General features: G+C 47.5%; 1 protein-coding gene across 3 annotated transcripts in view; it reads right to left on the bottom strand.

The window, feature by feature from the left end:
• DENND1A (DENN domain containing 1A) overlaps window positions 1–27,826 on the bottom strand; it is a 520,884-nt gene that overhangs the window by 54,980 nt on the left and 438,078 nt on the right. For all 3 annotated transcript variants that reach the window (XM_055541097.1, XM_055541098.1, XM_055541100.1), the window contains exons 14-18: window positions 11,887–11,991; window positions 11,442–11,529; window positions 9,470–9,510; window positions 7,212–7,283; window positions 5,946–6,002 (exon numbers count right to left, since the gene is read on the bottom strand). In XM_055541097.1, the coding sequence (XP_055397072.1) occupies window positions 5,946–6,002; window positions 7,212–7,283; window positions 9,470–9,510; window positions 11,442–11,529; window positions 11,887–11,991 (363 nt within the window). The remainder of the gene's footprint in view (window positions 1–5,945; window positions 6,003–7,211; window positions 7,284–9,469; window positions 9,511–11,441; window positions 11,530–11,886; window positions 11,992–27,826) is intronic.

The following is a 27,826-nucleotide window of genomic DNA, read 5'->3' on the forward strand; positions in this document are numbered from 1 at the left end:
TCCAGTGGGGTTACTGAGAGGACATACATAAGAGGTTAAATAAAGCCAAACAAAACAGTTCACTTTTAGTTCAGGAAAAGTATTGCACTGTATGTGACTGGTTGGGGAGAAAAATAAAGACATGAAGCAGTAAGGTAAGCTAGTAAGAAAATATTGATAGTAATGAAAACTATAAGATGATAACTATTTTTTAAAATGTCTGTTGTAGTTTTGGGCAAAGTGTCTTAGCTTAAATTTTTAAGTTAAAATTTCAAGTAAAAATGTCCTAGGTTTTGTTTTTACCATTAACTAGCTATCTGATCTTTCCAATTCACTCAACCTCTCTGTACCTATTTATTTTTACAACAGGGAGACCACCATCTGCTTGGCAAACTTCAAAGCTGCTAAGAGAATGGGTTAAATGAGATGAGATGTGAGGAAGCTTTGAAAAATGTCTAAGTCCTGTGCAAATTGAACATGAGACTTATTCCCTGCAAAATGGAAAAAGCACCATCTAAAAGGAAGAGCTTCCCTGTCCCTGTACTGAGTGCCTACTACTTGCAGTCACTTCTCCAGACCCTTGACCTTCACTATCACACTTAGCTTCCACAAGAACCACAAAGTAAATGGGATTATCACTCTTTTATAGGTGAGGAAACAGGGCTCAGAGAGGGCAAGTTACCCAAGACCACACTGCTAGAAAGCGGAGGAGCCCAGGGTGATGTGATTTATACCATATGGACCCATGACAACAGCACAAGAGAAGGTATTCTGAGTCAAGGAGGTGCTCAAAAACTCATCAGATGTGACCTTGTCCTCAGAAACCCTATCACAACAAATCGTTGTAAAGTTGAATAGAACATTTGGAAGCCAAATGTGTCCAGTATACACATGTGCTTGTGCATCAATATATATGTTAATTTTCTTTAGTTAGAAGACCCAAAGGTGCCCGAGATTTCTTACAAAGTCCTGGGGCTCGCCCCACTAATCTGTTAACTTCTTCACTATTTCTTTCACCTGGGGTAGGAAAACTGCTTCCTCCCAGGATCCTAGAGAGCAGAGAGGGAGAAGTCCATCAGGAAAGAAACAGGGCCAGCTCACACCCTCTCCCGCAGGTACCAGCAGAGATCTTACATACTGCATGGATCCAAAAACACAACATTTGGTACCTGTGATTAAAGAAATTGTCCTTTAAGAATTAACTGAGATGCCATTAGCAAAGAGAATAGTAAAACTCTCATACTCTTCTGGTGGGAACAGAAACTGCAATTCCTATCAAAACCCTAAAAGAGGAAAGAGCCTCTGGCCCACTAAGTCTACTTTCAGAAATTTATCCAGATGGAATAATTAAGAATTCCTGCAAGGTTTACCTATGAGGATGTTTGCCTAGAAAACACTGGAACTAACTAAAGTGTCTAGCAATGGGATTAATGAATGTATGTACATCTATCAGATAAAACTGTATGTGGCCATTTAAAACAACATGTGCAGGAAATATTTAGTATTTTGAGAAACAGTCAGGATACAGTGAGTGAAAATACAGGTTATAAAATTCCCTTTTTTCCTTGTTGATGTGTTGAATTTTCTCCACAATTTTTTTTTTTTTTTTTTTGGTAAATGCTCAAAATGTCCTTAAAAAAAAAATCAAGAAGGTAACAGGCAGGGTAAATCTGTTCCTTCCTGAAGAGTCACACAGGAGGAAGACACTAGATGGAGCTGCGGGTAAGAGGCCGCTGAAGGTTGGGAGATTTCTCCCATGGCTCTGTTCAGAGCTGGGAGATTGTTAGTTCCCATCCCTTGGTCAACAAAGGAGTCAGAAAAGAATACAATTTCTATCACCTTCCCCAGGCTGGAATCAGAGATCATGCCTGGGATCTAATCTCCATTTGCCTGTGGAGAAGGCAGGGACTGAGTCCCTAGGAGGAGTCTCGAGATGGGAACCCAGAGGAAGAAGGGGGCTTGGCATGGCCTTGGGTGGGAACTGGGGTGAGGGAGCTGAGGCTATATGACTTCATGAGGCAGAGATTCCAGGAGAACATTCCTGGCCCATGGGAGGCAGGGAGGAGGGTGCCTGGAAGACTACTCTGGTGGCTGTGTGGAGGACCAAAAGGGAGAGGCTCTCAGCCCGGCCATGCTCTCCGGGTACACGCACACGGGTGCGTGGGCAGACTAGCCGCTCCAGATGCGGGATAGAAGAAGACAGACAGGTTGGAATCTCCCATTTGCCAAACGGCTACTATGTGTTGCTGTTTAAACCCATTATTTCTTCTAGTCCTTACAACAGTCCAGTAAAAATCTCTATTTCCCATAGTTTATAAATGAGAAAAACTGGCAGGACTGAATCCGGCTTATCTGTCTGCTTCAGAGGCCCCAACACCACACCACAGAGTGAGGGCTTTGAAGGCTCTCGTGGGTGTGAGGCTGGGGCCTCCCATCTCTGACTTAGCTTCCTGGTCTCCATGTTCGGATTTGTGCAGTGTCCTTCTTTTCCAGACTACTTCACGCTACAGCAAATGCAAACTATGGGATGAATATTGATAGCAAAATAGTATCCAGAGTTGGAATTTCTGTGATTTGAGGCTGCAGCGGAGACAGGGAGCTGACAGTTGTGTGATACAGTGTGAAAACGTCTGTCCCACAAGAGTCCACCTGGGTCTCCCAGCCCCAAAGGTGCTGCCTCACTCCCTTCGATACACTAGGAAATGCTTCGCCAGAAACTCAAGTCTTCACCGACTCAACTGTGAACCTGCTCCTTTCAGTCACACAGACTCTGAATCGACAAGCTCGATGTATCTTTAAAAGATCAAATATTTAAAAAGGGCTGTGAGGGAATTCCCTGGAAGTCCACTGGTTTGGACTTGGCCCTTTCACAGCTGCAGCCTGGGCTGGGTTCAATCCCTGGTCAGGGAACTAAGATCCCTCAAGCTGTATGGTATGGCCAAAAAAAACCCAAAAAAAGGCTGTGAAACGGGCCCATTTGACTCAGTCATTTTAATTTTATACTGAAGAAAATAATATTATTTTTCAGGGGTTCTCCAATAGGCAAAAAAAAAAGAAAAGAAAAAAAAAGGGACATCCTTACATAAATATTTTAATGTTCCTCATAGGAAAGAAGGAGTGTGGGAATAGCTACCGTTTTTAAAAGAGGGCATTTGGTGCAGCGGTGTACAACACTGCAATAGAAGGTTTGTTGAGAGCCACAGCCCAGCCATGTAGCATCCTCCCAACAGGCCAGGTCTGGTGGGGAGGGGCTCTGGATGAAAGAACTGATTTTCCCTTTAGAAAGTGATGGCTGGGTAGCATTCCTTGCCATTTCTTCTTCCTAATTTTGAGCAAGTTAAACTTCAAAGAAGGCTAAGCTATAGAAGAATTTGACCACCTTGCTCCATTTATCCAGAGAAATGTGTTATCCATCCTTTTTTGTTGTTGGGCTAAAGCAGAGCAGGTATGGAATAAAAGCTACACTACAGTCTCTATTAACAATTACTTGCCAATGGTCACAGGGATACTTTGAAAGCTCCTCTTTCAGAGGCTTTGAAAGTCTGCAGCACAAACGAACGAGGGATGGAGAAGGGCCCTGCTCAGTCATATTAGAGATGGACCTCCACACACCATGTTGACCTCTCCACAGGTCGGCCCGCATTTTCTATTTGCAATTCAAACCCAAGGCAAGAGCGAAGAGGGCAAGGTTGGGTTCTTGATTATATCTGTGGGGTCACCATTGCTATGCAGAGTTAGAGGAGGCCAGGTGGCAACCCAGTACATTTGAAAATTAGGTCTTTGTTGGGAACAGCCTCGATTTTGTAGCAGAAACCAAACTTGAGATGTCTACATGGGATGCATCTGGGGAGCCACACACATATGTTGCCACGTAAAGGGAAGGTGGAGGGGTAAAAAAGCCAAGGAAATATTTTCTACTGCGGTGAGAGAGGTCAAACAAAGCCAGATCCTAAATTAGCTCAGGAAAGGGAGCTGGAGCCCTGTGGAAGACCTGGTCCTGTCTGTCCCGAACAATGCTAGAGTCTCAATTACAAAATGGCTCTTCCAAGAACAACTGCAAAATATCAAGTCTGCAGAAATCTGTAAGACCGAAGGGGGAAAAGTGAAAATGGAAAAGGGTGCACTAATAGATCTGTCAACAGTCTGATGGTGACAAGCCACATTTCTATGAAATGCCTTCACCATTGGTGTCACCTGAAATGTACTGACACTCTCTATAGAACATTATCTCCTGAAGCTATTCTTGAAAAGACTGGCAGGGGGAAGAGGAACAGGGGAGGGAAGACTCTGCCTCAGATGCCATCAAGGAGAGGAAAGGGAGATGGTAGGGAGAAGAGTGATCTAGATTGTCTAAGTGAACCTTTGAACAACATCAAAAACCCTCAGTTTAACTGGTTATTTGCACAAATTTTACCCATCATAAAAAGGGGATTTTCTTAAGGCCTGATGCTTATGTGTACAAGGAAGGAGGCGATGGCCTGCAGAAAACAGATCTGACCAAGGAGGCAACATGTGTCCTCTGCCTGAGGAGGGGACCTTTCTCTGCTTACTCCAAGTAACCTTCTAATACCAGCCTGATGTGGTTATCAAGGAAGGAGAGCCTGGCCCTCCCTGCCCCTCCATTTTACATCTGCAATCCAATTCAGTTATGCATGACTGGGATAGGAGATAAAAAGGTGTATTTAGGGACTTAAATAACATCCAAGTAAAGGCTTCCACCTGCCAGTCTCTGGCAGAGTGCAACAGACCACAGTTAAGGTCTATCTGAATTTACATTAGCAGGATTTTTATTTCCAGGACTTGAATCTCAGCTGCTAAAAATTCACTCCCAGCTGAAACTAAGAATGTGAATGCTTAGTCAGAGCAAATTATTTTGCAATTAGAGGAATCAATTCCTTTGACCATTTCAAATTAATGAGAGGTCCTTTCTGACTTCTAAAATTAAAACTGCTTTCAATTTTTAAAAAAACTGCCGAGATAGACAAAGATCCTTATTACCTGGCACATTTTGGGGGTGTGGAGATAATGAAGTAAGTGATCCCAAACATCTTTTGGAAAACAAAACACTTGTTTCAAGAAGGCAGTATGAAATACTATAGTGGTAAGAGCACAGACGCTGAAGCAGATGAATCTGGAATTGAATCCTGGCTCTGCCAGGCTCCACCAGTGTGACCTTGAACAAATTACTTCACCTTTTAACTGGGGGTCTCCTTACACAGGATATGAGAATAATACCCCCCAGAGTGGCTCTATGGATTAAATGTGAAAGCTCCTGGGCTGGACCATCCTTAGAAAGTGCTTAATGAAGGGTAGCAATGCTAACACTGATGCTGATATTCATAATAATATAAAGATGCCCTCTCTGTTATAGCAACTTCCCTGCACAAGTCTAGAGAATCAGGTAGGGGCAGTCTTAGCCAGGATGCAGTCTGTATGATTTTATATGACTTTACTGATGGTCCATGAAGACAATCAAGAGTCTTTCCCTGCCCCTTGGGTCTCACACATGAACTGCGAGCAGAGCCTGCAGCGTCCTCCTCAAACCCACGTGCAGGCTGGAACCACGGCAGTCATTTCCCTGGAGGTGCTTCTTGATTTTGGTTACAACCAGCCCCAGGGCAGAGGTCAGCTGTAGGAGCTGGTAGTGCTGGGGTGGGGAGGCCAAGCCAATCTGTATGGACCCTAGTGAAGTGCGGGCCCAGTGGGGTGAGCAGGGGACAGACTAACAGTAGTAACTCTGAACTTGCTTGCCTTTGTGGGTTTAAGCCAGTCTTAATGTTATTTGAAGACAGTTTTTTGTCTGTGAATATTTATACCAGTGTGAAAACTCCCGGACAGCTGGTAATGCATTTTGAAGTGTGCTAACAACACTGTATCAAACAGCCTCTATTGATCACATCGTACTTTTTTGTGGCCACGCATTTCATACACGGTGCTTATACATTTTGAATAAGAACTTCAAGTACCTTTTGCTTCAAGCGGTTTTTCACCTCTTTTATTCCCATTTTTGCATGATCTTTTGCCTGCATGAAAAATTAATTTAAGTTAAGATTCCCCTTCTGTTTCCAGCAGGGACTGTGCTTGATTTCAGTCCATCGTGAATCACCTTCTCTGATTACTAGAAAAAGGAAGGAAAATGGGATCATCAAGTTGAAAACATAATGGCTATGAAAACAAATACAATGTTGAAAGGTTAAAAAAAAAAGCCCTTAAAGAGGCTACACAGATTTTATTTTCTGCATTTTGATGGCACTGATTTTTCCCCACCTCTGAAGCTCTTCTTCTGCTCTCTGTAATTATTTATCTCTGCAGCCTGGCGACAGCTACCAGTAAGAGGAGAGCAGCAGCTTCTCCAGCTGCCAGGTTCAGAATATCCACTACGCTTAACCAGGGCAGGGCTTCAGGACCAATTTTCTGCCCAGGCCAAATAGACACATCACTGGGTTTCTCTGATGCCATTTCGTAAATTTCATTTCAGCAGACACTCTGGCTTTGACTTTCTGTCATTCTACGACCTGTGCGGTTCTCTTGGCAGCCACCCACCCTATTAAAATAATTACTATTTAAGCACAGAAAGGACTAACAAAATTAAAAATGGAAATAAAACAAAACCACCCCAGTGAAGTGGCTCGGAGTCAAATTAGGAAGCAGGAGAAACCATGAGAAAAAATACTTGAGGCTCGTAAAAGATGGAGCATCGGGAACCGGCGCGTTCTCTTATTTTCACTCTGCTGTGGGCACAAGTTTCACAAACAATGCATTTCCTATAGGGCGGTGATGAGAGAGATGATGAAGAATTTGGGACAAAAAAATGGGCATGTGTCCCACCATGAGCATCCTTCAGGAACCTGCAGAGCAGCCTCTTTATTCTGACATAATAGCGAGGATACACACAGGAAAGGTCCACCAGAACACCCAACAGACCACAGCTTCTGGGTCTTCGGGATAGAGCACTGGAATTTTAGCCACCCCATCTACATCTGAAAAGCTAAAACAAGTAGCCGCCCATTTCTCTATTGCAGCAACTGTGTGCAGAAACATTTTAAATGAAAAAATGTCACTGACCTGGTCATAAAACATCAACGCTAAACAATTCTGAGAGCTTTGAGAGCTTTAGGAAATAACACAGCAGCCCCCAAATCAGCTCTGCAACACAGGGTTCAGTCTAAGAGTTTTGTCGTCATGCTCAGGAACAGATCTGTTTGGATCCTGAGACCAAGACCAGTACTTACGAACTTATAGACAGTCTTCATGGCCGGGTTTGCTTTCGTTTTTACAGTATTCAGAATTGCTCCACTTCCTTTCTATAATAAAAACGTCAGTTAGCAATTTGGACTGAAGATACAGTAGGCCAACAGCAACAAAGACCTCTTCTCTTTAATCAAGTTAAGCAACATTTCAAAAGTGTGTAACTTAATTAGAGGAACAGGCTTAGATGGTGACTGGTCCTGGGCAATTAAATCCCGACCACAGCAGAATCCCTATGGGTGGGTGTGGGGGCAGAGGGGGGATGGTGGATGGTGATGGAATAGCTGAGATGGGACCCCAGGCTCAGTATTGTGCTTGGCACCTGTCTGCTGGCTGGGAGGAAAGCTCATCACAGGCTCTCTGAGGCAAAGCTTTCTTTGGAGTGATCTACAAGGAATTCTACAAGAAATCTACAAGAATTTCTTCTCAAGAAATTCTAGTTACCACGGACAACACTAGGATAAGTTTAATAACAATGGATGCTAACACTGAGCTGGGGCAGAAAACTGGGGGCAGATTAGGCAAGGTTATCCGGCTACTGTGACTACCTTAAGTCACGCACCCTCCTTTCTTCCCCCTGGTTTTCTGTGTTGTTTGTAAGGACTCACGGTGGGGATGCCCCGGTTTAGGTTCTGAGGGTACCAAGCCACTAGAGGGAAGGTCTCTGCCTTCAAAGACCCCCAGTCTGGGGGGTAAACAAGTGCCACCCAAGGTGGCAAGAACCACACTGGCCATGCGCACAAGGCAGGTGGCGGCAGCTCATTGTGTAGCAGGATGGGGAAGGCATCAGAGGATGAAATATTTGGCCCATGAAGGAAGAGTAGGCGCTTGCGTTGGGGACAGCACGGATAAGGACATCCTAGGGACAGGAAGCAGCTCATAAACAAGCGCAGAAGCTGTAAAGCCATGGCATGTTCTGTGAGTAACAACAGTCAGCGCATCATAGGAGGACTGGCGAGTGGAACAGAGAGCCAGATGGGGTCAACCACAGAGGGCCAGCATGAGCAGTCCATACCCCAGAGGATTTTTAACCAAGTGCATCACATAATCAGATTTGTGGTGGTTTGGAAAGATATTGGGTTGGCCCAAAAGTTCATTCGGGTTTTTCTGCAACAATCCCAACAGATTTGAATGGAAAGAGAAATTGGATCCAGGGCATATACAAAAGAGTCAGACATACTATATAATTATTGGGATTAACTTTTAGCACAATTTTTGGTAGCTGCCTATATTAGAAACCTTGAGCTTTAATTAAAAACTTCAAAATTTGACCTAGAAAGCATTCTCTGTTGTAGGATAATAGGAAATTTTCACCCACTCATTTGTTCCATACTGCTTTCCAAAATTACTCAGTATCCTATTTCAATGGTCCTTTAGAGTATTAAAACTCCCTTTATCAATCAATCAACAAGTCCTTATTGCTTGTCTGTGATTTGCCAAGTGCCATGTTTGGCCATTCGAGAAGAACAAAAGAAACCTTTCATTGAGGAATTGCTTACTCTCGGCCAACTGCAGCCACTTCCAAGGGACCCGCCTTGGCAGCAGTGTGCTTGGCCCACGAGCAGGAGAGCACACTTATCACACCATGCTGGGGCTGCCTGTTTATGTGCCTGCCTCCCCAGCAAGAGCGGGATCTCCCTCAGGGCAGGGCCTGTGTCCTGCTTCCCACTGGATCCCAGTACCCAGCGCAGCGCCTGGCACACAGAAAGCCTTCGGTACATACTCACTGACGAACCCATTTAAGGAAAGGCAACCATCTGAACTCTTTAGTGGCTTTTGAAGCCCTAGCACCTGGCTTCTAACACAGTCAAAAACTGTTTACAACAATAGTGAGGGGACGAAAACTCTCAGTGATGCATTTTCCATCCTCCCAGGAGCCTCGTGCTGTGAAAGTATTTCAGAGCAGGAAGTGGGACCAATTTTTGGGTTTCTCATGAAAAGTTCCCAACTGGTCTGACCCTAGAAAGAGACCCCTGGAAATCCTCTGAGGAGGCAATATCCTCGGCCTGCTTCCTGAGGCAAGGAAGCTTCTCCTGCCTCTCACTGAGGGCGGGCTTTGGACAGTCTCTTCCTGCTAGTCTCCACCTGGCACCAGAATGGCCTGGCTTTACAAACAAAAGTATCTTCAGCTGGGCGCACACAGTGCCCTGGGCCGAATGACAGCACTGTGGGTGGCAGGGGAGGAGGAGGGTGGCCAGCAGCCGAGGAGGGGCCCAGGCAGCTCTGCGGGGGCGGCACTTACCCGGACTGTGGAGAGCCACTGGTGGTACAGCTTATCACTCCCTGGGGAAAGAGGAGGCAGACAAGCTGGTATTTAGAGAAGTCATACATCCGCCCTCAGGAGTTCCTCAAGTTGCTTTCAGCATGCAGGACTTGGAAAGCTCAAAATCTGGAGAACCACACGGAGGCTTCCATGCCCCCTCCCTGAAGGAGCTGCTGCCGCAGGTTTCTTTCTCAGAGTGCTATCTGATCCTATCAGTGTCCTGAGTACAAACCCAAATCCTCCTTCTTGCCTACTGGATAGAGGTCAGACCCCTTAACAACCCTGCTTCTCTTCCTCTGTCTTGTCTTGGCACTGCCCACCGTCTGCCTCTCCATGCTGTACTACCATTCTGTACAACCTCAGGCTCCCTGATCATGCATCCTCCAAGCTGTGCATGCCCTCACAAATGCTGTTCCCCTTGCCTGGCTAACATTCCCTGCTCTCTCTGCTGCACACACTCAGTGACCAGCTCAGTCATTTCCTCTGTAGGCTTCTCCCACTCCTTCCCTTGAACTGGAGGGAAGGAGTTACCTGTTCTTGTTACCTCTAGAATAGGTAACATCTATAGGTCCATGCTCTCTAAAATCCTGAGAGTCATGCCAGGGCAGGAGCCACAGGGCCGCGTGTCCAGTGTAAGCACACGTTCGGCCTGTCTTATGCTAAAGTAGTACCAGGAAAAGGAAAAGGGGGTGCTGTGGGGAACGGATTCATTTTATCTGGTGGGATAAGGAGGTCTTATCAGCAGACAGCTTTTCTAGAAGACTGAATGACTTGACTTAGTTTATCAACACCTGAAGCCTGTCTCCTCCCCAGAACCCATAAATTCAACTGTTAGGACACTTCTCAAACCCGCCTCCGTTGTAAAGCTCTCATGTTACAGAGTGAGCGTTAATAGAGCCCTGTGCTTCTTGCAAAAAGACCTGTGTCTGCTCCTTTGCCTGCAATGGTTTAGTCTGTATTTGTTTTTGGTTGTGAGTTTTCTCCTGGCAGTCTAAAAGTTCCCTGAGGGCAGAACTGGCCCCCTCTCATTCTTACTGTACAGAGCTGTGGTCACAGAAGAAGGCATTCAGGAAATGCTCCTCAGTGATTTCCACACTGGTTTTATTGTTATTGATTACTGTGCTCTCCATGCAGCACAGGTTAGTCGGGCCTGACAAAGGGGTTCGTAGGTGAGATAATGCCTGGCTCTAAGAATTTATGCCCAGTTAGATTATCCAGCACAGTCCAGACCAGACACATGCCCAGCAATAAGAGGGGGCCTGTAGCTGACTACCATTGTTTTGCATTTAGCTTTACTTTGCCAACAAAGACTGAGGCGCTGAGATTTGGAAAGGCGGACAGATTGGGATTCAGGAGGCGGGGTCAGCCTCTAACACTTCTCTGGGCCTCAGATGCCTCCTCTGAAAAAATGAGAGCCTGATTCCTCTGGTTCTAAAAGTCTACAGAGACACGGCCCCTGCGATGATCTTCACATCTTAAAGAAACATTTAGCGATCCTGTGCCAGGGTCTGTCCTGGGTGTCTGTACACACCTTTCCTCAGGGTCTCTGATTTCATCTCAACAGGACTCCTATGAGGCAGGCACTATTACAGTCCGTGCACAGATAACACTTCAGTTAAAAGAGGTGAATGACTCACTGCTAGGCAGTGAATCCAGGTCTCCTAATTCAGTACCTTTTGTGCTTTCCACTGCATTGTGGGGGCCACCACATTATCTAGACTTCACCCACCTGGGGGGGGAAGCAAGTGACCCCAAGATGCAGGACTTCAGTTGCACCAGTGCACATGTCATCAAAAAGGGAAGGGAATTCCTCCAACGTTTCAAGGCCAAGTTGGAAATCAGTCTCTTTCATCCCCAGTGAAGGAAAAAAGAAGTCATGGCCACTCCTTGTGAACACACCCCAATCCCACACACAGACCACAGCTCATAAAGAAAAATGAACTGCCCTTACCAGCATACTCGCTCATGTTGATCTCCTCTTCAAAAACATCACTGAAGCCCTCGCCAGAATTGAGAAGGTCTAATCTACCATCGATAAACTATACAAAGAAAGAACAAAAGCTTATCAGCTTGTACAAAGAAACAGGGGAAGGCCATTCAGCTGGGCTCCTTAGTATACGACCAAAGAACCAAGACAGGAAAAGGCCTTTGGAATTGTGAGTTTAAAAAACTGGCTGTGTGTTTATGATAACTTGTTAAACTGCATGGCATATTTGCAAAAGCACTGTCTGGTGGCTAAGCACCCTCCTTGCCCAGTCTCCCTCCCCAGACCCTGGGCCTCTTTGCACTGAGGCCTGAGTCCCACCCATGTCTTCAGCCTCAGTGCTTAGAGTGGAGGCGGCTGCAGAAACCCCACTGGGGCCCCAGACGCAGACCAGGCAAGGGAGGCTGGGCACCTGTTTAAAGAGCTGCAGCTGGGTGGCATTCTGCAGGAACTGCCTCATGGCTCCTGAGCGATAGTGCGACACGAAGGCTTCCTCACAGAAGGTGATTGGCTCCTCCTGGGAGACAGAGATAAGATGGAGAGAGGAGGGTTAGAGGGAAGGAGCGAGGCCAACAGTGCTTGAACTCTGGCAGGTGGCACTCCTACATCCGCGGACGTACCTAACTCTCACAGACCTGTGAAGTGGCTGTTATCCTGGTGGCATTCTACTCTACGGATGAGGAAGCTATTTCAGAGAGGAGGAGACATCTCCCAAGGTCACAGAGCTGGTAGGAGGCAGGGTGGGAATGAAGGGCAGGATTCCAAACCCTGGCCACTTCCATATTAGCCACAGTCATACCCCAACAGCAAGTTATGAGATGTGTCCTTCAGTGGGATGATTCCCAAACTTTTCTTTGCACTTGTAGGAGAGGAACCCGCTCTTTGGATAGCACTTTATACATAAGGAGCCCTGCTACCTTCAACAGCCCAGATGCTCTGGGGGTGGTGGGGGTGGGGATGCTGGCTGGGCTCTCCTTGCTGGTTGGTCTTCTCTCCACCCCGTGCCCCTCTCCCCATCCCATACCTTTGCAGTCCCTAAGGCAGTGAACACAGTTTGGAAACCATTTATAGAGTGATCTTAACCAGTAGCAAGTTATAATTTTAAAATAATAAACAGGGATGATCAAAAATAAGATTTTATCACCCAGGTAACTTTGTGCTTATGCTGTTTGATAAGGAAGTTTGCTTTTACCGAACCACATTTTATGAGTCAAGAAAACGACACCCTAAGCTTAAAAAACCACCCATCTTTGTAGTCAACACCTCAATCCTTCTTTGAAGGTATTTGGAGTACTCATCTACACAGACAAGGCTTTAATTTCAACAGTGTATTCTCAATTCTGAAAGATCAGACTTCTACATCTTGAACTGAATTAAAGGTACCCCTCCTCTCACAGACTTGGTGGCAAACACAGACGTTTGAAGCTTCACTTTTATCCTGCTTTAATGAGTTAGGTGAGTGTTAAATTTACTGTGTAGCTGCTGTAAATTCCGAGTCCCTCCTGCTTAAATCCAGTCAATATTAGCTCAGCAACTGGGCAGACTTACTGCACAAGGATGACCCTAAAATAATAGAGTAAGGGGGATATTTATTTGTATACAGTTGTACCCCACCTAATTTTACAAAGGAACTGAGGCCCCTAAAACAAAGAAAAAAAAATCGGTGCTGGAAAATACATAAACATATAAAATGTATTTATTTGTGAAAAGAGCATCTGGATATGCAGGTCCTATGTGGTTTCTAAAATTAAGTTACAGGGACTTTCCTGTGGTCCAGGGGCTAAGACTCTGTAGTCCCAATGCAGGGTGCCCGGGTTCAATCTCTGGTCAGGGAACTAGATCCCACGTGTCACTGTATGCTTCAACTAAAGATCCCACATGCCACAGTTAAGACCTGACACAGCCAAATGAACTAACATTCTTAAAATGAAATAAAATAAAGTTACAAAATTAGCTCTGAGCTTCCCAGCTGCCAAAGCAAGAAGGGAAGAATGCAAATATTACACTGTCTATGAGGAGAAAAACACACATCAGTTCCTCAGGGGAAAGAGTTTTCATGACATTTATTACTTTGGCATGAATTTATACCTTCCTTGCTGCAAAGTGGAAAGATCAGCCAGTGAGAACCAACAGAAGCCCACCTGGAATTCCATTCCTGTGGTCTGGAAGTTTCTCACCCTTGGAACCACAGTAGGGCAGTTAATTCTTTCTCCAGGAGGTCTCAATCATGAGCACAATGTCTCTCATACACTGATCACTGCTAATAAACACTGTCAGTTCAGATTTCTCTCATTCCAAACTCATGTCTCAATCCCCACCTGGATGGAACCTCAAACTCAGAAGGGCCCCAAAATTTCCAATTACTATCCCATCTGGACTGCACTCTAAATCTGCTTTTCTTTCTGGAGTTATCATCATCCATGGCTGCTCACAGTAGACCTATCAGACTTCTGAGTCTGTCCCCTTTCCCCAGGGCAACGTCTCATCAGCCTGTCCCCTGCTCTCCATCCCTTGGCACAGGCCTGACTGCCATGGTAGGCGTTCAGCTTTATGTGGCTCTCTTCTTTTGTTCCTCCCCAACCACTTTAATTCTTCTGGCCAGAGAGATTTCTAAAATGCAAATTGGATCACATCACTATCCTACTCAAGGACTGTGGAGATGTTACATTTGGGTGCTTATCTAGTCCTTGCACTAGACTATAAGCTTCATGTGGGCAGGAGCAGTCCCCAGCTTTCTTTCCCAGAGTCCTTCTGTGTCACTTTCCTATGTCCTGTACACCTGATGCTTCAAATGCATCTCCTAGTCACAGGCCAGGTCCTTTCCCACTTCCTCCTGTGCTTTTGCCAGTTCTGCTCCTTCTACCTGGGCTATCATCCTTTAAACACAGGCCTGTGTGTGGCAGTCACACACCCCTACTCAGTGCTCCCACAGTGCCTGGTACACCCTGCGTGCAGGGTAATCTTCACTGGTGTCCCCATGACCAGGAGCTCGAGAGGGCAGAGGCCCTGCTGGCCTCACTACTATACTCTCAGCCCCTAAGTAGAAACTCAGGGATACTGGTTAAAGAACCACAGAGTGTGTGTGGCCCTGGTTCTTGTCACAGGAGCCCTGCAGTCTCTGTGTGGTTGAGATACCGCTTAGCCTGATGGTAAGGAGGTCTCAGAGCACGGGGCCTGATGAGTGACACTTGTGTCCAGGGAGCTTAGAGCTGCTCAGAGGAAATGCTCATTGGAGCTGTGAGCATTCATTCCTGGAGATTTGGCCGAGCATTGCCAGGAAGAAGTCTGCTGAGGGATCAAAAAATTCAAGTTTGCAATCAGATTTGTATGGAAGAGTAGCCTGAGGCAGGCTTTAGCTGTAGGAGAGCAGAAAGAATCTAATCTTTGGGGAGACATGAACATGTTGGGGCTGTTGTCTATTTACTGGAGATGACATCCCCCTGGTCAGATGTCTGTGTCATAGAAACAAACTGAAGGACATGGGCACGGATGGGAAGGACTTAGGGGAAATGTGACAGAGGGGGCCTTTCACACAGAGAGCTCAGAGAACGTCAGCCGTGTCAGCTGAGAATGGAGACAAGTACTGCGTATGGTGCCGGGCTGCTGGGCTGGGTGGCAAAATACCACCGGAGTCAGAGAGGAAAAGGCTAATCCTTTCTGGGCAGCAGGTGTGAACTTGGGAGAAGTGGACACGTTCAGTGGAGCCTGGGAGGGTAAGAGTCAGGCGAGCCGTTCCCACCCAACGGGCAACCGTCCTGCCCTAACCTGGTGCTATTACTGGAGGCACGTGTGAGGTCTGACCGGCAGCAGGCACAGAGGGTGCTTTCCCTTGCAGGACTCATCTTCTAAGGAAGTGAGCATACTCACGGTTCACCTGATCCTTACAGAGGAGTAGGTCACATGCCCCGCACAGGGCCAAGTCTGAGTTTTACACAAGGTGGCTTCCGAAGCCCAGCCCTCTCGTGTATGGTCTGCTGTAGACTCGGGCCTTTCTCGAAGGCCTCAATTCTGTCTCCCCTTGGACACCTGCTGGGGAGCACAAGCCTTCTCTTCAAAGGGGGAGCCCCTCACGTTCTCCGAGCCCCTCAGAGATGAACTGCTCCCAGGAGGGAGGAGGTGAGCTGTGGTGAAGGTCCTTTCTGCCACAGGCCCAACTCAATGCCTACCCATTTGCACCCGCTTGTCCACCCCCTCCTGCAGTTGAAATGGCCGCCCCCATTCTGCTGTCTGCAGCGGTGGAGGGGAGTAGGTAAGCTGTCTCGTTAATTCCCTCCTTTGTAGGAAGTGCTGATTTAGTTGTCCTGTTAGGCTGATTAAACCCTTTGTCTTCTTGGGCGACACTCTAGGCGCTGGGGCTACTGACTGAGCGCGATTTTAATTCAGGCAAGTCAGGCCGTGAGCATTCAAGCTCAGATCGCATTAGTGGAGTTTTCCGTCCCTGACCCGAAGGACAGTTAAACACAACTGCTTAACCCTATCAAGGACTTGGTTATGAAAAGACAAGTTTTACTCCTGGATTATCTTCTTGACACATGGAGTCAATAAAAAATTCCATTATTGATGAGTCCATCTTTGTTAACAGGTGAAGTTGGTGATTCCAAAGGTTTAATTCCAGAAATAAATGGCTTTTATCCACAGCACTGAGAGTACTGGCATAAAAATAAAATCTCCCATCAGATTCTTCAGCATCTTTCCTTGTTCTGCTGATGTATACTGAAAGCATCAAATTCTTATTTTTCTTCATAAATTTAATTTTTACCAAAATTTTATGTGCATATTTATCCTGCAATTTTAGGGGAAAAATGAGGTGCCCATTCTTTATGGACCTTCCTTAAATTAAAAAAGTGATAATTCTGGAAGATTCATCCATCCAAAAATTTTGAAACACCTACTGTGTGCCTGGCTCTGAGTTAGAGAAATACAAAGATAAATAAAATACAGTTCCTACAAATAACAGTAATAATCAAATGAGGGCTAGGGAGAGGATGAGGTATGTATGGATGATACAAGAATGGCAGAATGTTATGTTTATAGCAGCATTATTCACAAAAGTCCAAAGATGGAAGCAATCCAAGTGTCTATAGGCGAATAAACAAAATATACATTCAATGAAATATTATTCAGCTTTCAAGAAGAAGGGCTTTTTGGCACATGCTACAGTATGAATGAAACTTGAAAGTATCACGCTAAGTGAAATAGCCAGTGACAAGAGGACAACTCTCCTATCTCTGGAGTTGTCATCTTCACAGGGACAGAAGTAGAATGGTGGTTGTCAGGGGCTGAAGGGGGAAGGGAGGGGAGCTGTTCCCTAAAGGACATGGACTTTGTTTTGCAGGATGAAAAAAGTTAGGGGTGGCCAGTGGTGATGCTGCATGGCAACGTGAAGCGTGAACATATTTCACGTTCCTGGGCTGTCCACCTAAAAATGGTTGAACTGGTAAAATTTATGTAATATATATTTCACCATAATTAAATTTTTAAAAATGATACAATACTTATAGTTGTAGAAGCAGTGCATAGGTACATAGGAGTTGGTGTATTTTGTACATATTTGACATTTTCCATAATAAAAACAAAAAACCTCCTGTTACCAAGGAGTCTGGCTACTTCAGGGAACAAATAAGCACAGTACAGCGTGATGACGGGCACACCAGAGGGCTGGTTCTGGTTTTTCTGGGTAAAGCCATCTTTAAAAAAAAACAACAAAACTTAAAAAAATTAAAGAAGAAATCGGATTCATTTGAGGTAACACAACATGGTGGAGAGAGAATATGTCCTGGGGTCAGAAAGTCCTGGACTTGAACCTGGACTCTGAAGATACTGGCCACGTGGTCTCAAGTAACTTGTCCTCTCTCATCTGCAACAATGACTCAAGGAGGGCCCATCTCTTAGGGTTGCTTCTAAGATTCAGACAGATGACAACAAATACATTTTGCACAAATAACTATTCTTGAGGGCAGAGACTGGGTTTTACTAAGACTGATAACATAATTTGCGGAAGCCAGTGTAAAAGAAATAAGCAGGAAAAAAGTGCTGTTGAGTACTAAAATAAAGCTTTTTTTTCTTCATGATCTCTTTATGGTGCTTTTAAAGTTTGCTATTTAATGTCATTCCATGTAAGGAAAAAAATAAGAATTTAAATTATTAGCATGGCTTTAATTGTTCAGCTTTGTATCATGCAATGCCAGTTCTAAATGCTAACATATGTGGAATCGTATTTTGTAAATCATATATGCATTCGTGTTTTGTTCTTACCAGACAGTGGAAATGCTGCACAAAACTAACTCAACTGTTTTTTCTTTCAATTCTTGATACACACACATTTTATTAACATTCTCTGTCTTTGGCTTACTGACGAGAAAAGAAAAGGGACGGTGGTTGCTCCATCTTTTTCTCTCCTTTCTTGTCATCGAGGGAGGAGGTGGTTGGCACACAAGGATGAGTTAGGAACGTGACAGGTTTCGGCGGTCATTATTGGTCTTCCTAGAACACCCCTGCCTTCTCTCAGTGCTGAAGAACTTCTGGTTCTGACACAGAGTGTGGACTCTGGGGCCTGTCAGTGGCCCTGTCGCGGCCACAGACACTGACACGTTTACCCTGCCAGTGAGCTCCATGCGTGCTGGGTGAGCTGGAGCACCCTGTGCAGACCTCTTCTCCCACACACACCCCACTGCCCCTCAGCCTCCATCCACAGAGCACAAGTTCGAGGGTAAAATTCGTAAGGAAGTTTGAGATGGTGACAGAAGAGCATAAACCACACACAGGCCATGTGTGCATAGGGCTGCGGCTGCATACCGCACAACACACACCAGTGAGGCCTCCGGGCTTCACACTTCTCTTATCCCCCTCTCCCTTCACAGGCTAAATACTCCGTAGGGGCTCTGGTTGTTGACTCTGTTTGCCACCTGGCTGGCCAGCATAGAACAGCTTTAGGCAAGTGTGTAGGTTGACGGAGGTGGGGTTTCTAAACTCCTGAGCGTGACACGCAAATCTCTATGTGACCTTCCCCAGCTAATGTTTCTTGCTTATGACCCATCTACCTTGTCCATACGCTCATTCTCTTCCAGAAAGTCTGGACTATCGACCACCCACTGCTTTACACACTCTCACTCTTCTGGCTTCCTTCTTCACGTTACTTCCTTGTGAGAACCTTACCTGATGCCCTCAGGTGAAGAGAGCCTCCGTTCCTCCTCCAAGCCCCTACACCTGTGCCCACCGGCCTCTTCCCAGCCCAGGGCAGACTCCTAGAGGTGGGCTAGGACCTGGCATGCAATAAACATTAGCTGAGTCACTGCAGGAAGAGGCAGATGTGGCAGCGGGACACAGAGCTCGGCTCCAGCCCCAGCTCTGCCCCTGCGCACACGGCTGCACCCTTGGATCCCCATTCTCACCACCTGCCACAGGGGATCGCTCGGGGGTTAAACAGGGGTGAGTGTGATAGTGTGTTTAGTAATGCTTGACCATGGCCATGCATTAGAATCACCCAGGGCACTTTCTTAGTAGTTCTTAAAACTCCCCACGTGACTCTAATATGGCCAAGGCTGAGAACCATGTGCAAGTGAAAGTGACCAGCACAGCATCCATACCAATCAACGTTCATGTTTTGAAATTTAAGAGTATAGAGAAAGTCAGAGAACCTGGCCCTGTTTATCACCAGTAGTCCCAAACCAACTGCATTTTGTTGAAGTACCTCCAATTTCCTAGCAAAATACCCAAATCACTGGCCAAAGTGCAGGAGAGCCATATCTTGCTCTGAGGTTTGAAGGGTCCTTCTAAAGCCTCCCCTGAGCAGCCAGTAGTGTTTGCTCCGGGTCTCAGCACCACTCTCAGCTGGGTCAGAAGGGCTGCTCCTCACGGGGTCGGGCAAGGACCCTCGGTGAGTTCCCAGCAGACACGGAAAAGGCTGAGGATGGTGTCCAGCCTAGTATATGCCAAATACTTACTCCTGGGAGGCAGGGAAAGAGAGAGGGAGAGTTGGGACAGAAGGATTAGACTCCAGCTGATTCAGGTTAGCCAGAAGCAGGCACGAGTATAGGGTGAGGAGGCTGAGGTCGGCTGAGCACTTGCTCTGGACCAACATGTGTTAATACCTTCCCCTCCCGGAATCCTCACCAGAATCGTGGGCACCCATGAATGACTCCCACTGCACAGATGAGGAAAGGGTGCCCCGGCCGATGAAATGCTTTGCTCAAGGTTCCAGAGCTGGTGGGTCTGAATGACTCCCAAGTGCAAGCAGCTCTCCCCGCAGCCTCAGAGGCACGTGGTGGTCCGTGCCTGAGTGCCAGCAGGGGTGGAGGGTGGTGGGAAGGTGGTCGAACCACAGCCAGAGTCATGGCTCTGGCGGGGCTGGGCCGAGCCATGTTGGGGGATGAGAGGACCAAGACAGTCTTTCGAACCACGCATCTGGTAGCCCAGGCGCGCCAGGGACAGCCTCCCAGGCTGGGCCCCTGTGACTATAATAAGCCCTAAACAAAGAATCAATGTGTCGCTGAAGGCGGCTCACTGTTGGGATGATTTCAGCAGGGAAATGTGGGCGCCCGGCGAGAGCTCCTCAGATGATATACAGGGCCAGGGACAGCCGGGCTGACAGTATTTGCCCATTCGGGCGGGCCAGCCGCTTGGTATTGACAGGAGACCCCACACACTCTTGCTAGATTACAGTAAAGACATTCAAATCACAGGCGCGCGGCCCACACCCAGCTCCTCTGTGCCAGCAGCCCCTGCCTTCTGCATTAACCGAGACAAACAGGGGGAAGTCAGGAAATTCTGATTAGCAGATGAGCCGGGAGGCTGCGGAAGCCGAGGAGACACGACGAAGGGGGTCCGCGTGCATACCAGCTTAAGATTTCCTTCCCATAAGAAATGCAGATGGCGGCGGCTCGATGGGAAAGCAGGTGCCGTGATTAAACAGAGGCCGCTCACTGAGCGCTGCCTGCCCTGGGCGCTCTCCTGTGCATCGTCTCACTCTCCAAGGCCACCTGTGAGGCAGGTGTTGCCGAGATCTCCATTTGACAGATACAGCTACTGAGGCTCAGAGGGGTGAAGTCACTGGCCTCTGGCCATAGAGCTGGTCACAGACAGAGCTGGAGTCTGAAGCCAAGTCTGTCTGGCCCTGGACTCATGTGACACAATATTATTTAAAATATAACACAGTATTTGTATCTCTCTCTCAAATACAGAGATAGTATTTGGTGTAGCAACTGCCACTGGGGCTCCTCTGGGAATTCAGGGTGATGGAGTAGAGGCAGTGAGGAAGGGTGGGCTCTGGAGAGATGAGTGAGCCTGGGCTCCACCCTGGGCTGGCAGGAGCCATCCAGCTCTGGAGCCTCTGTTTTCTTACCAAACATGCCGGTGACAATCCCCACCCTCATCCTCTGAGGACTCACACCATGACATCGGCAGATCCCAGGAGCAGTGGCTGGGTTAGTGAGAGCTGGTGACCACCCCTCAATGAGTGAACTGCCACGCTGTCCCCAGTAGGGAACCACACAGGGACACGCCAAGATCTCAGTGTCAAACACCTTCTGCTCAGCCACCGGTGGGCCTCGCTGTCACTGAGTGCCACATTCTCGGTTTTAACACAGTGACCCTTACATTCCAAAGTCCCAGGAAAGGATGTGCCGAACTGACTAGAGACGAGGATTTTGTTTCCTGAGAATGAGGACAAGACAGTTCAGGAGCACATACTGGAGAGGGGGTGGGTTTGGAGGGCCTGGTGGTCCCCTGGGCAAAAAGCAAACCAACCTGAAGAGTGACCAGAAGGAGAACTAACGTTTGCTATGGCCATGGGAATACGGGACTCACAGATCAAAAGGCTTTTAAAGCGCACAAAAATAAAACTGGAGCAGCACAAAATAATTCTGTAGAGAGGAGAAATCCCAGCTCTCTGAGTTAAGTGAGGGGGAGACAGACAGACCTCACCTAAGATACACCAGTCCTTGGTGACACGGCCCCCAGGGAGCTCATTCACGGTACTGTCCACATGCTGGATTATCGGGCTCACTCACAAGGTCACAGACACATGACCAGGCCTCTCCCAAATGTCATTTATTCAGGGCCAACCTCTGGTGTCTGGATGGGGTGTGCTACCCAGGAGGCTCTGGCAGCAAGTTTTTAGTCTTGAGCAAATGGCAGCATTGTGAAGGGGAAAGGGGACAAGGAGAGGAGCCGAGATGCTCAGCTTGGCTTTGACTCTTTCTCCTTGTCTGGCCTTCAATTTCTTCATCTATGAAATGGAAAGGGACTGGGCTAGAAAATCTTCAAGGTACTTTCAAATGTTAACATGTACCGTTTCTAGACACCCATCCAGGTCACTCTTATAAAAGACCTTTCTCTACAAGGTCACCCACGCTCCCCACAGTGAATGTGCTTCTCTGCACAGCTCTCCATGCAGAGCTGGGAACAGGGAGAACAGCTCTGCCGCTTTCTGCACAGTGGAAGGCCCTGAGCTCTCGGAGACAGTTTTCTTATTCCCCAAATGGAAGATACATTTCTTACCTCATGGGGTTATGCGGGGATCAACAGGTGATTCACATAAAATCAAACTCAGGCCTTGACTCCTAGAGGGGCTAAAAAATATTGGTTTTCTACCCCCAAATGATGGTTGTTCTCTGCCAGAGTGTGCTTCCTGTGACTTACTTCAGGGCCTGTGATGTGCACTCCCTGTCCAGGACACACATCGGGTCAGTGGGGTCAGGACCATGATGTGGAGCGACAAGAAAAGGATAACGCCCACAGAGACCTCTGTGGAGCCCCTGCCTGGGCTGGGCATGGCAGGCACGTGGAACCGTGCTTGAAGGCTGGATCTGCACAACAACCCTACCAAGAGAGGCTCTTTATCCTCACCTTGCAGAGGGACACGACTTGCCCAAGACCACAGCACTGCAAAGAGCCAGGGCTGTATTTGAAGCCCTTTCTGTCTGTCCCCAAAGCCCAGACAGGCTCTTCCTGCAACACACCAGGGCACTCAGAGCATGCTTAGTTGCCCAAACTCTTTCCCACTCTGGGTTTCTGGGGGGACTTGAGACAAAGAAGATGATTTCTCACACATGAGCCCTTTCTCACGTGCTGGAGTCCCAGCCTAAGGAGACTGGAGTCTCTATATGGGGATTACGTACTGTCTAGGGACTCGAGAGAGCCTCAGAGCAGCCCAGAGCCCCATGAGTGGGGAAGCCAGTGAGCCTCTGTGAGCCTGTTTCCTCACCTGTAAATTGGGGATATTACCTACTTCATATCGAGAGGTTTGAGATGATACCATATTTGCCTAGATGCCAATTCTGAGGGCACAGAGCAGTTGCACAAAGGCAGTTCAGGTCCTAACAGCTCTTTTCAGATGCCCTTTGAGAGCTGGGTGCTTCATCTTGTGTGGGGCCTTCTGCATCTTTCCCTCAACAAATACCTGTGATGGGGGCTGTGCGGGGTGTGGACTGTGAGAGCACAGACAGGGTGACCATGCAGGGCACAGCAGCGGGGAGCTCCGAGAAAGGCCGCGTGGTGGGGAGGGTGGGGGGACAGCAGCACTGATACAGAAACCGAGCTCCAAGGAAGGGCAGGCGTTCACTAGATCGCAAAGCAGAGGGGGCCAGGAGCAGCGGGGCGGCGACAAGGAGTGCGCGGTGAGGAGGTGCTGTCGCTGGGGCTCGAGGGGCACGCCACAGAAGGAGTGAGTGAGACAGAGATGCCACCTCTCTTCTTGAGAGCCAGAGATCTGAGGAGTGGTGAATGCTGGACCCCTATAATACACAACTGCCAAGAAAGGTGCAGAAAATAATTTACTCAGCACGCGCCAGCAGCTTGCCCCTGAGCAACCCACCCAGCCCTGAGCTGAGCCTCCCCTGTCCGAGGAGCAGACTTCATTCACAGGGAAAGAAGGGCTTCATTTTCTCAGAGCCTCATCTTCAAATCCACCCGCTATGGGCCAGGCTGCGGGCGGAAGTCCCCCCTCCTCGCCCTTCCTTCATGGATTAACTGGGGACAGCTGCCCTGGGATACCCCCGCCTTCCTTCTTCCTGCCTTGGCTGGGTGAGGCGTCCCTGCTCTGGGTTCCGCAGCCCCTGCGCCCTCCCACTGTAGCCCTTCCTGCCGTTTCTGTACTCCTGGCCGCCCAGGCGTTCCCTCACTAGATGCAGACTCCTCGTGGGCCCAGGTGGAGTCTTACGTGGCTCTGCATCTCCTGTTCTAGCACACTGCCTAGGTCAGCACAGGCACTCCGATGCTTGTTGAATGAATTATTCATTGCAGATAAGGCTACAGGAACACTTCCGAGAAAGAGGCCAACGGGGTGGAGAGCAAGACAAACTGAGGATGCGAGCGTGAGGGTGAGCGAGAGGAAAGGAGGAGAGAACGTGGTGTGTGTGCTGGGAGGGGTAGCAAAGGGAGGCGGGAGGCTGGGAACACTGTCTAATTAGACCACATGTGCAGAGCAGCATCTGGCTCAAAGCGCAGCAGTTTACACCACTCCTGGAGTTGTCGTGGAGACAACCACATGACCAGCCTGGAGCCGAGACTCGGGGGCAGCAATCCAGATGCACTCCTAACATATTCTGACAGAGAGCAGATGGGCAGCTATTTGCAGGGCCAAAAAATGCCAACTCCGCTCCCCTCCAGACCTGTGTGCCCTCACTGATCATTTTCATCTTGTAAAGTCATTCTTATCTGCCCTGGAACCACCAGTTCCTCCCATGTAGGAATCAGTGTGAAAGCTGCTATTTCTGTAGTTCTCCGACCATCACAACTTCCGGCCTGCTCTTGTGAGCGAGGAAATGTCACCACCTTTAATGAAGGGGTCCTCTCCGTTGGGCTCCGCTGCTGCAAGTCTCCTCCCCCTTCCAATCTCTTTCTTCACCATTAAAGGGTCTAAATTCCTCAGTCTTTAGGTCCCACTAAACAGATCCTGGATCAAGGGCAATGTTGAACAAGTGTGGGGAGAAAAGAGGCTTTGTGGCTGAGCTCCTGGCCAGGCCAGGTACTCACCTGGGCATGCCCTGGGCCTCTCTCAGCTCGATTTACTTCTCTGCAAAATGGGCTTTGTAATATCTACTTTCATGGGGTTATTTCAGGATCAAAGTAAATAATTATAGAAGATCCCTGAAAATAACAAAATCCTATAAAATTTTTTTCACCAGGATAAAAGTTCTTTATAAACCTCAAAAATTTTAGGTAGAAAGCTCATTAAAAAAAAAGGACAAAGAATGACAGAAAAGTGACCAAAAAAAATCTTAGGTTCTATATGAAGCTTGATTACCCAGGTATGTGACAAATTTCTTATATCTTTGGTGAGGGGGGAAAATATCTAGTGTTGGAGAGTCAGGTTGGGTTTGAATTCTGGCTCTGATGCTTACCGGCAGTGTGATCTTTAGGAAGCAACTTAAGAGTTCTCTAGAGCCGCAGGTTCTTTATCCATTAAATGGGAATAATCATTTTTACCACTAATGACCTAGTTCAATATAATGACAACATATATAGGCACTCAGTAAAGGTTTCCCTTCTTCCTGCCTGATCATTTAACAGAATCAAGTAAGACTGAGGATAAGGAAGAGTAGTTGATCATTTAACAGAATCAAGTAAGACTGAGGATAAGGAAGAGTAGTAGAAAGTGTGGGTTCAGTTAGAGTGGACTGGAGTCACCCTTCCTGGCTGTGTGGCCTTGGGAAAGCACTCATCTTTTCTGAGCCTCAGTTTCCTCTTCTGGAAAAGGAGGAGAATAGGACCTACCTGTCACGCTGCTGTGTGGTCTACAGGGAACAGTGAACATAAAGCAGTTAATAAAGGCCATCATGATTCTCCCCTCTCTTACTGGAGAAATCCTCAACTCTTTTGGCAAAAATTACACTTTTTATGTGGGTCTAGCCTGGGGTACATATGCTACACTGTCTCAAAAGAAATGAGTTTCCTTTTTGATGGACAGGGCATAAAGTGACAAAGTGAAGTGAGGACTGGGACCAGAGGTGTGGGCTGCTTTGGGCTCCCACCAGCGCGGCATCCCGGCCCAGCCTGCTGCCTGAGTGGCGTGCGTGGCGGGCTTGTCCAGGTGCGCAGAGGCTTATTTATAAAGCACCGCAGGGCTTCCCGCTGCCACACACGCCTGCCGTCGCAGGTGTGGGGAAGGCCTGGCTAAAAATACTGCTAACGTGGGTTTAATGTCGCCCAGCAGAGACTAATGATTGTTTTAAGTAAATATTAATTATAAGAGTCGCCTGGATAGAGTGGCATGAATATTCCTGCACCTACATACGCAGGCGAAGAGCCTATGCGGGGAGACAACTTCTTACATACCTCCTCCAGGGAGTTATTTAATGACTGGAGGACTCTAAATACTTGGGCCAATTCCTGGTTAAAAGAGTTGGGAAGTGTTTCAATATGTGAGATACAGGGATTTTCCTATCTGAGAGACAGATGATCTTCACCAGACCAAATAGTCGATTCGACTGGGCCCTTTACAATGAAAAACGATCACAGTGGTGCGGAGAACCCTGATTTGGTTCAGGGTCCAGCACACTGGCCAGCCGATCGCAGGGGGCAAGTATCTGCACAGGAGCCTGGAGGTGGGGATCACAGGTCTCTTCTAGTGCTTTGCTACTTGTGTCCCCTTGGGCATGCTCCCCCCGGCTCTGAGTCTCGGTTTCCTCACTTGTATGGGAAGCTAACATTGGTTGATCATTTTGATAATGGTTCCTACATCTGGTATCGCAAGGAGACTCACGTAGGGATGGCCTTTTAAATGCAGATTCCTAGGCTGTGGCTCAGACCTTTACAAAGCTGCTCAGATGATTCTAAGGCATTTGGGAACCTGGGTGGGGTTCCTACTACTACAAGAGTAGTAGACACTTACACAGACACCTTTCTAAGCGTTTTATGTGTATGTCCTCATTTATTTATTTTTCCTCATTTAATCCTTGTAACAGCCCCATGAGGTGGGAAACAGAGGCACAGAAATGAGTTAACTTTTCTAGGTTCACACAGGCAGGATCTGACACCCAGGTGGCCTGGCTCAGGTCTGTGCCAGACCTAGACTGTAAGCAGCAAGGGAACGGCAGCTCTGCTCCTTTTCTCTACCACTGGGTCCTCAGTGCTCAGGGCAGAACCTTCTGGAGCAGGTGATGGACGCTTTCATCAAATGTCCAAGTGCTTTTAGATAGCATCTCTCACAACATCCCAAGGAAGATGCGATCATCACACCCTCCATTTTCAGACAAAGAAATCGAGGGCAGGACAGGGTGATAACCAACTTGAGGCCATTTCTGAGTGACGGGTGGGATGAGATTGGAGGCCAGGCTTGGCTTGCTCCTGTATCTCCTGCTATGTAGCCAGGCAGCACACAATGGCAAATTCCTGCTCCACAAGATGGATGTAAGGATTAAATGGATTTAAGACTCCTCATACACTAAACTGCTTCCCAAATCCTCCTAGTAGACTACTTCTATTTCTCCCTAGTTGTTTACTTCAAAGTACCTGTTGCTATGACCCCACACAGTTTTTAGAAAAGAGAAGGTCCTCAGAGGGGTCTTTATACCTGAGCTCTTTTGCTGGGACGTGTGGACAATAACAGTTCTATGTAAGGCTAAGACATTCAATGGTCAGGGCCCCCAGACTCTGACTTTCTAGAACCTGGATTCATGATCTTCCAGCTCCTGATCTCTTTGTCCCAGGGGTGTTTTTAAGTCCAAAAGTCTTGTCCAACTCTTTTGTGACCCCAGGGACTGTAGCCTGCCAATGTTCCCTGTCCATGGGATTTCCCAGGCAAGAATATTGGAGTGGATTGCCATTTCCTTTTCCAGGGGATCTTTCTGACCCAGGGATCAAACCTGCATTTCCTGCATTGCAGGTGGATTCTTTACCATTGCGCCCCTGGGGAAGCTCTGGTGTCCAAAGTCCCTACTGTAATAGACAAAGCTGAGGGAAGGGGGTGGGACTGCATCTGACCCAGCAGGACTTGGGAGGGACTCAGCCCAGATAACCAAAGCTGTCCTCTGTAGAAATTCCTTGTGAAAGTCTCAACCTGCACTGTCACAGTTGAGTTATTAAGTCTTCCAAAGGCTTCTGGAGTCTGTCCAGGGGATGGGCATCAAGGGGATGGGCTGCAGTCTGTGCCAAGGCACTACGGTGGCTGTGACTTCAGCCATTTCCTAGTCCACAAACTAAGGGCAGTTCAGTTCCCAGGAAATGGCAGGCCCCTTCCAACAGGTGCAGGCAGGTGTCTTTTCTTCCAGAATATCAGATCACCATGACTGTCCTTCTTTCCTTAATAATAATAGTAGTAGTAGTAATAATAGCAGTAAACACTTACTGAGTGTCTGCTATTCACAAACAGTATTCCAGTTAGCAGTTAACATGCTGAATTATTTAGAGGAAAC

The sequence above is a fragment of the Bubalus kerabau genome, chromosome 11, assembly GCF_029407905.1.
Source record: "Bubalus kerabau isolate K-KA32 ecotype Philippines breed swamp buffalo chromosome 11, PCC_UOA_SB_1v2, whole genome shotgun sequence".
Lineage (NCBI taxonomy): Eukaryota > Metazoa > Chordata > Mammalia > Artiodactyla > Bovidae > Bubalus > Bubalus kerabau.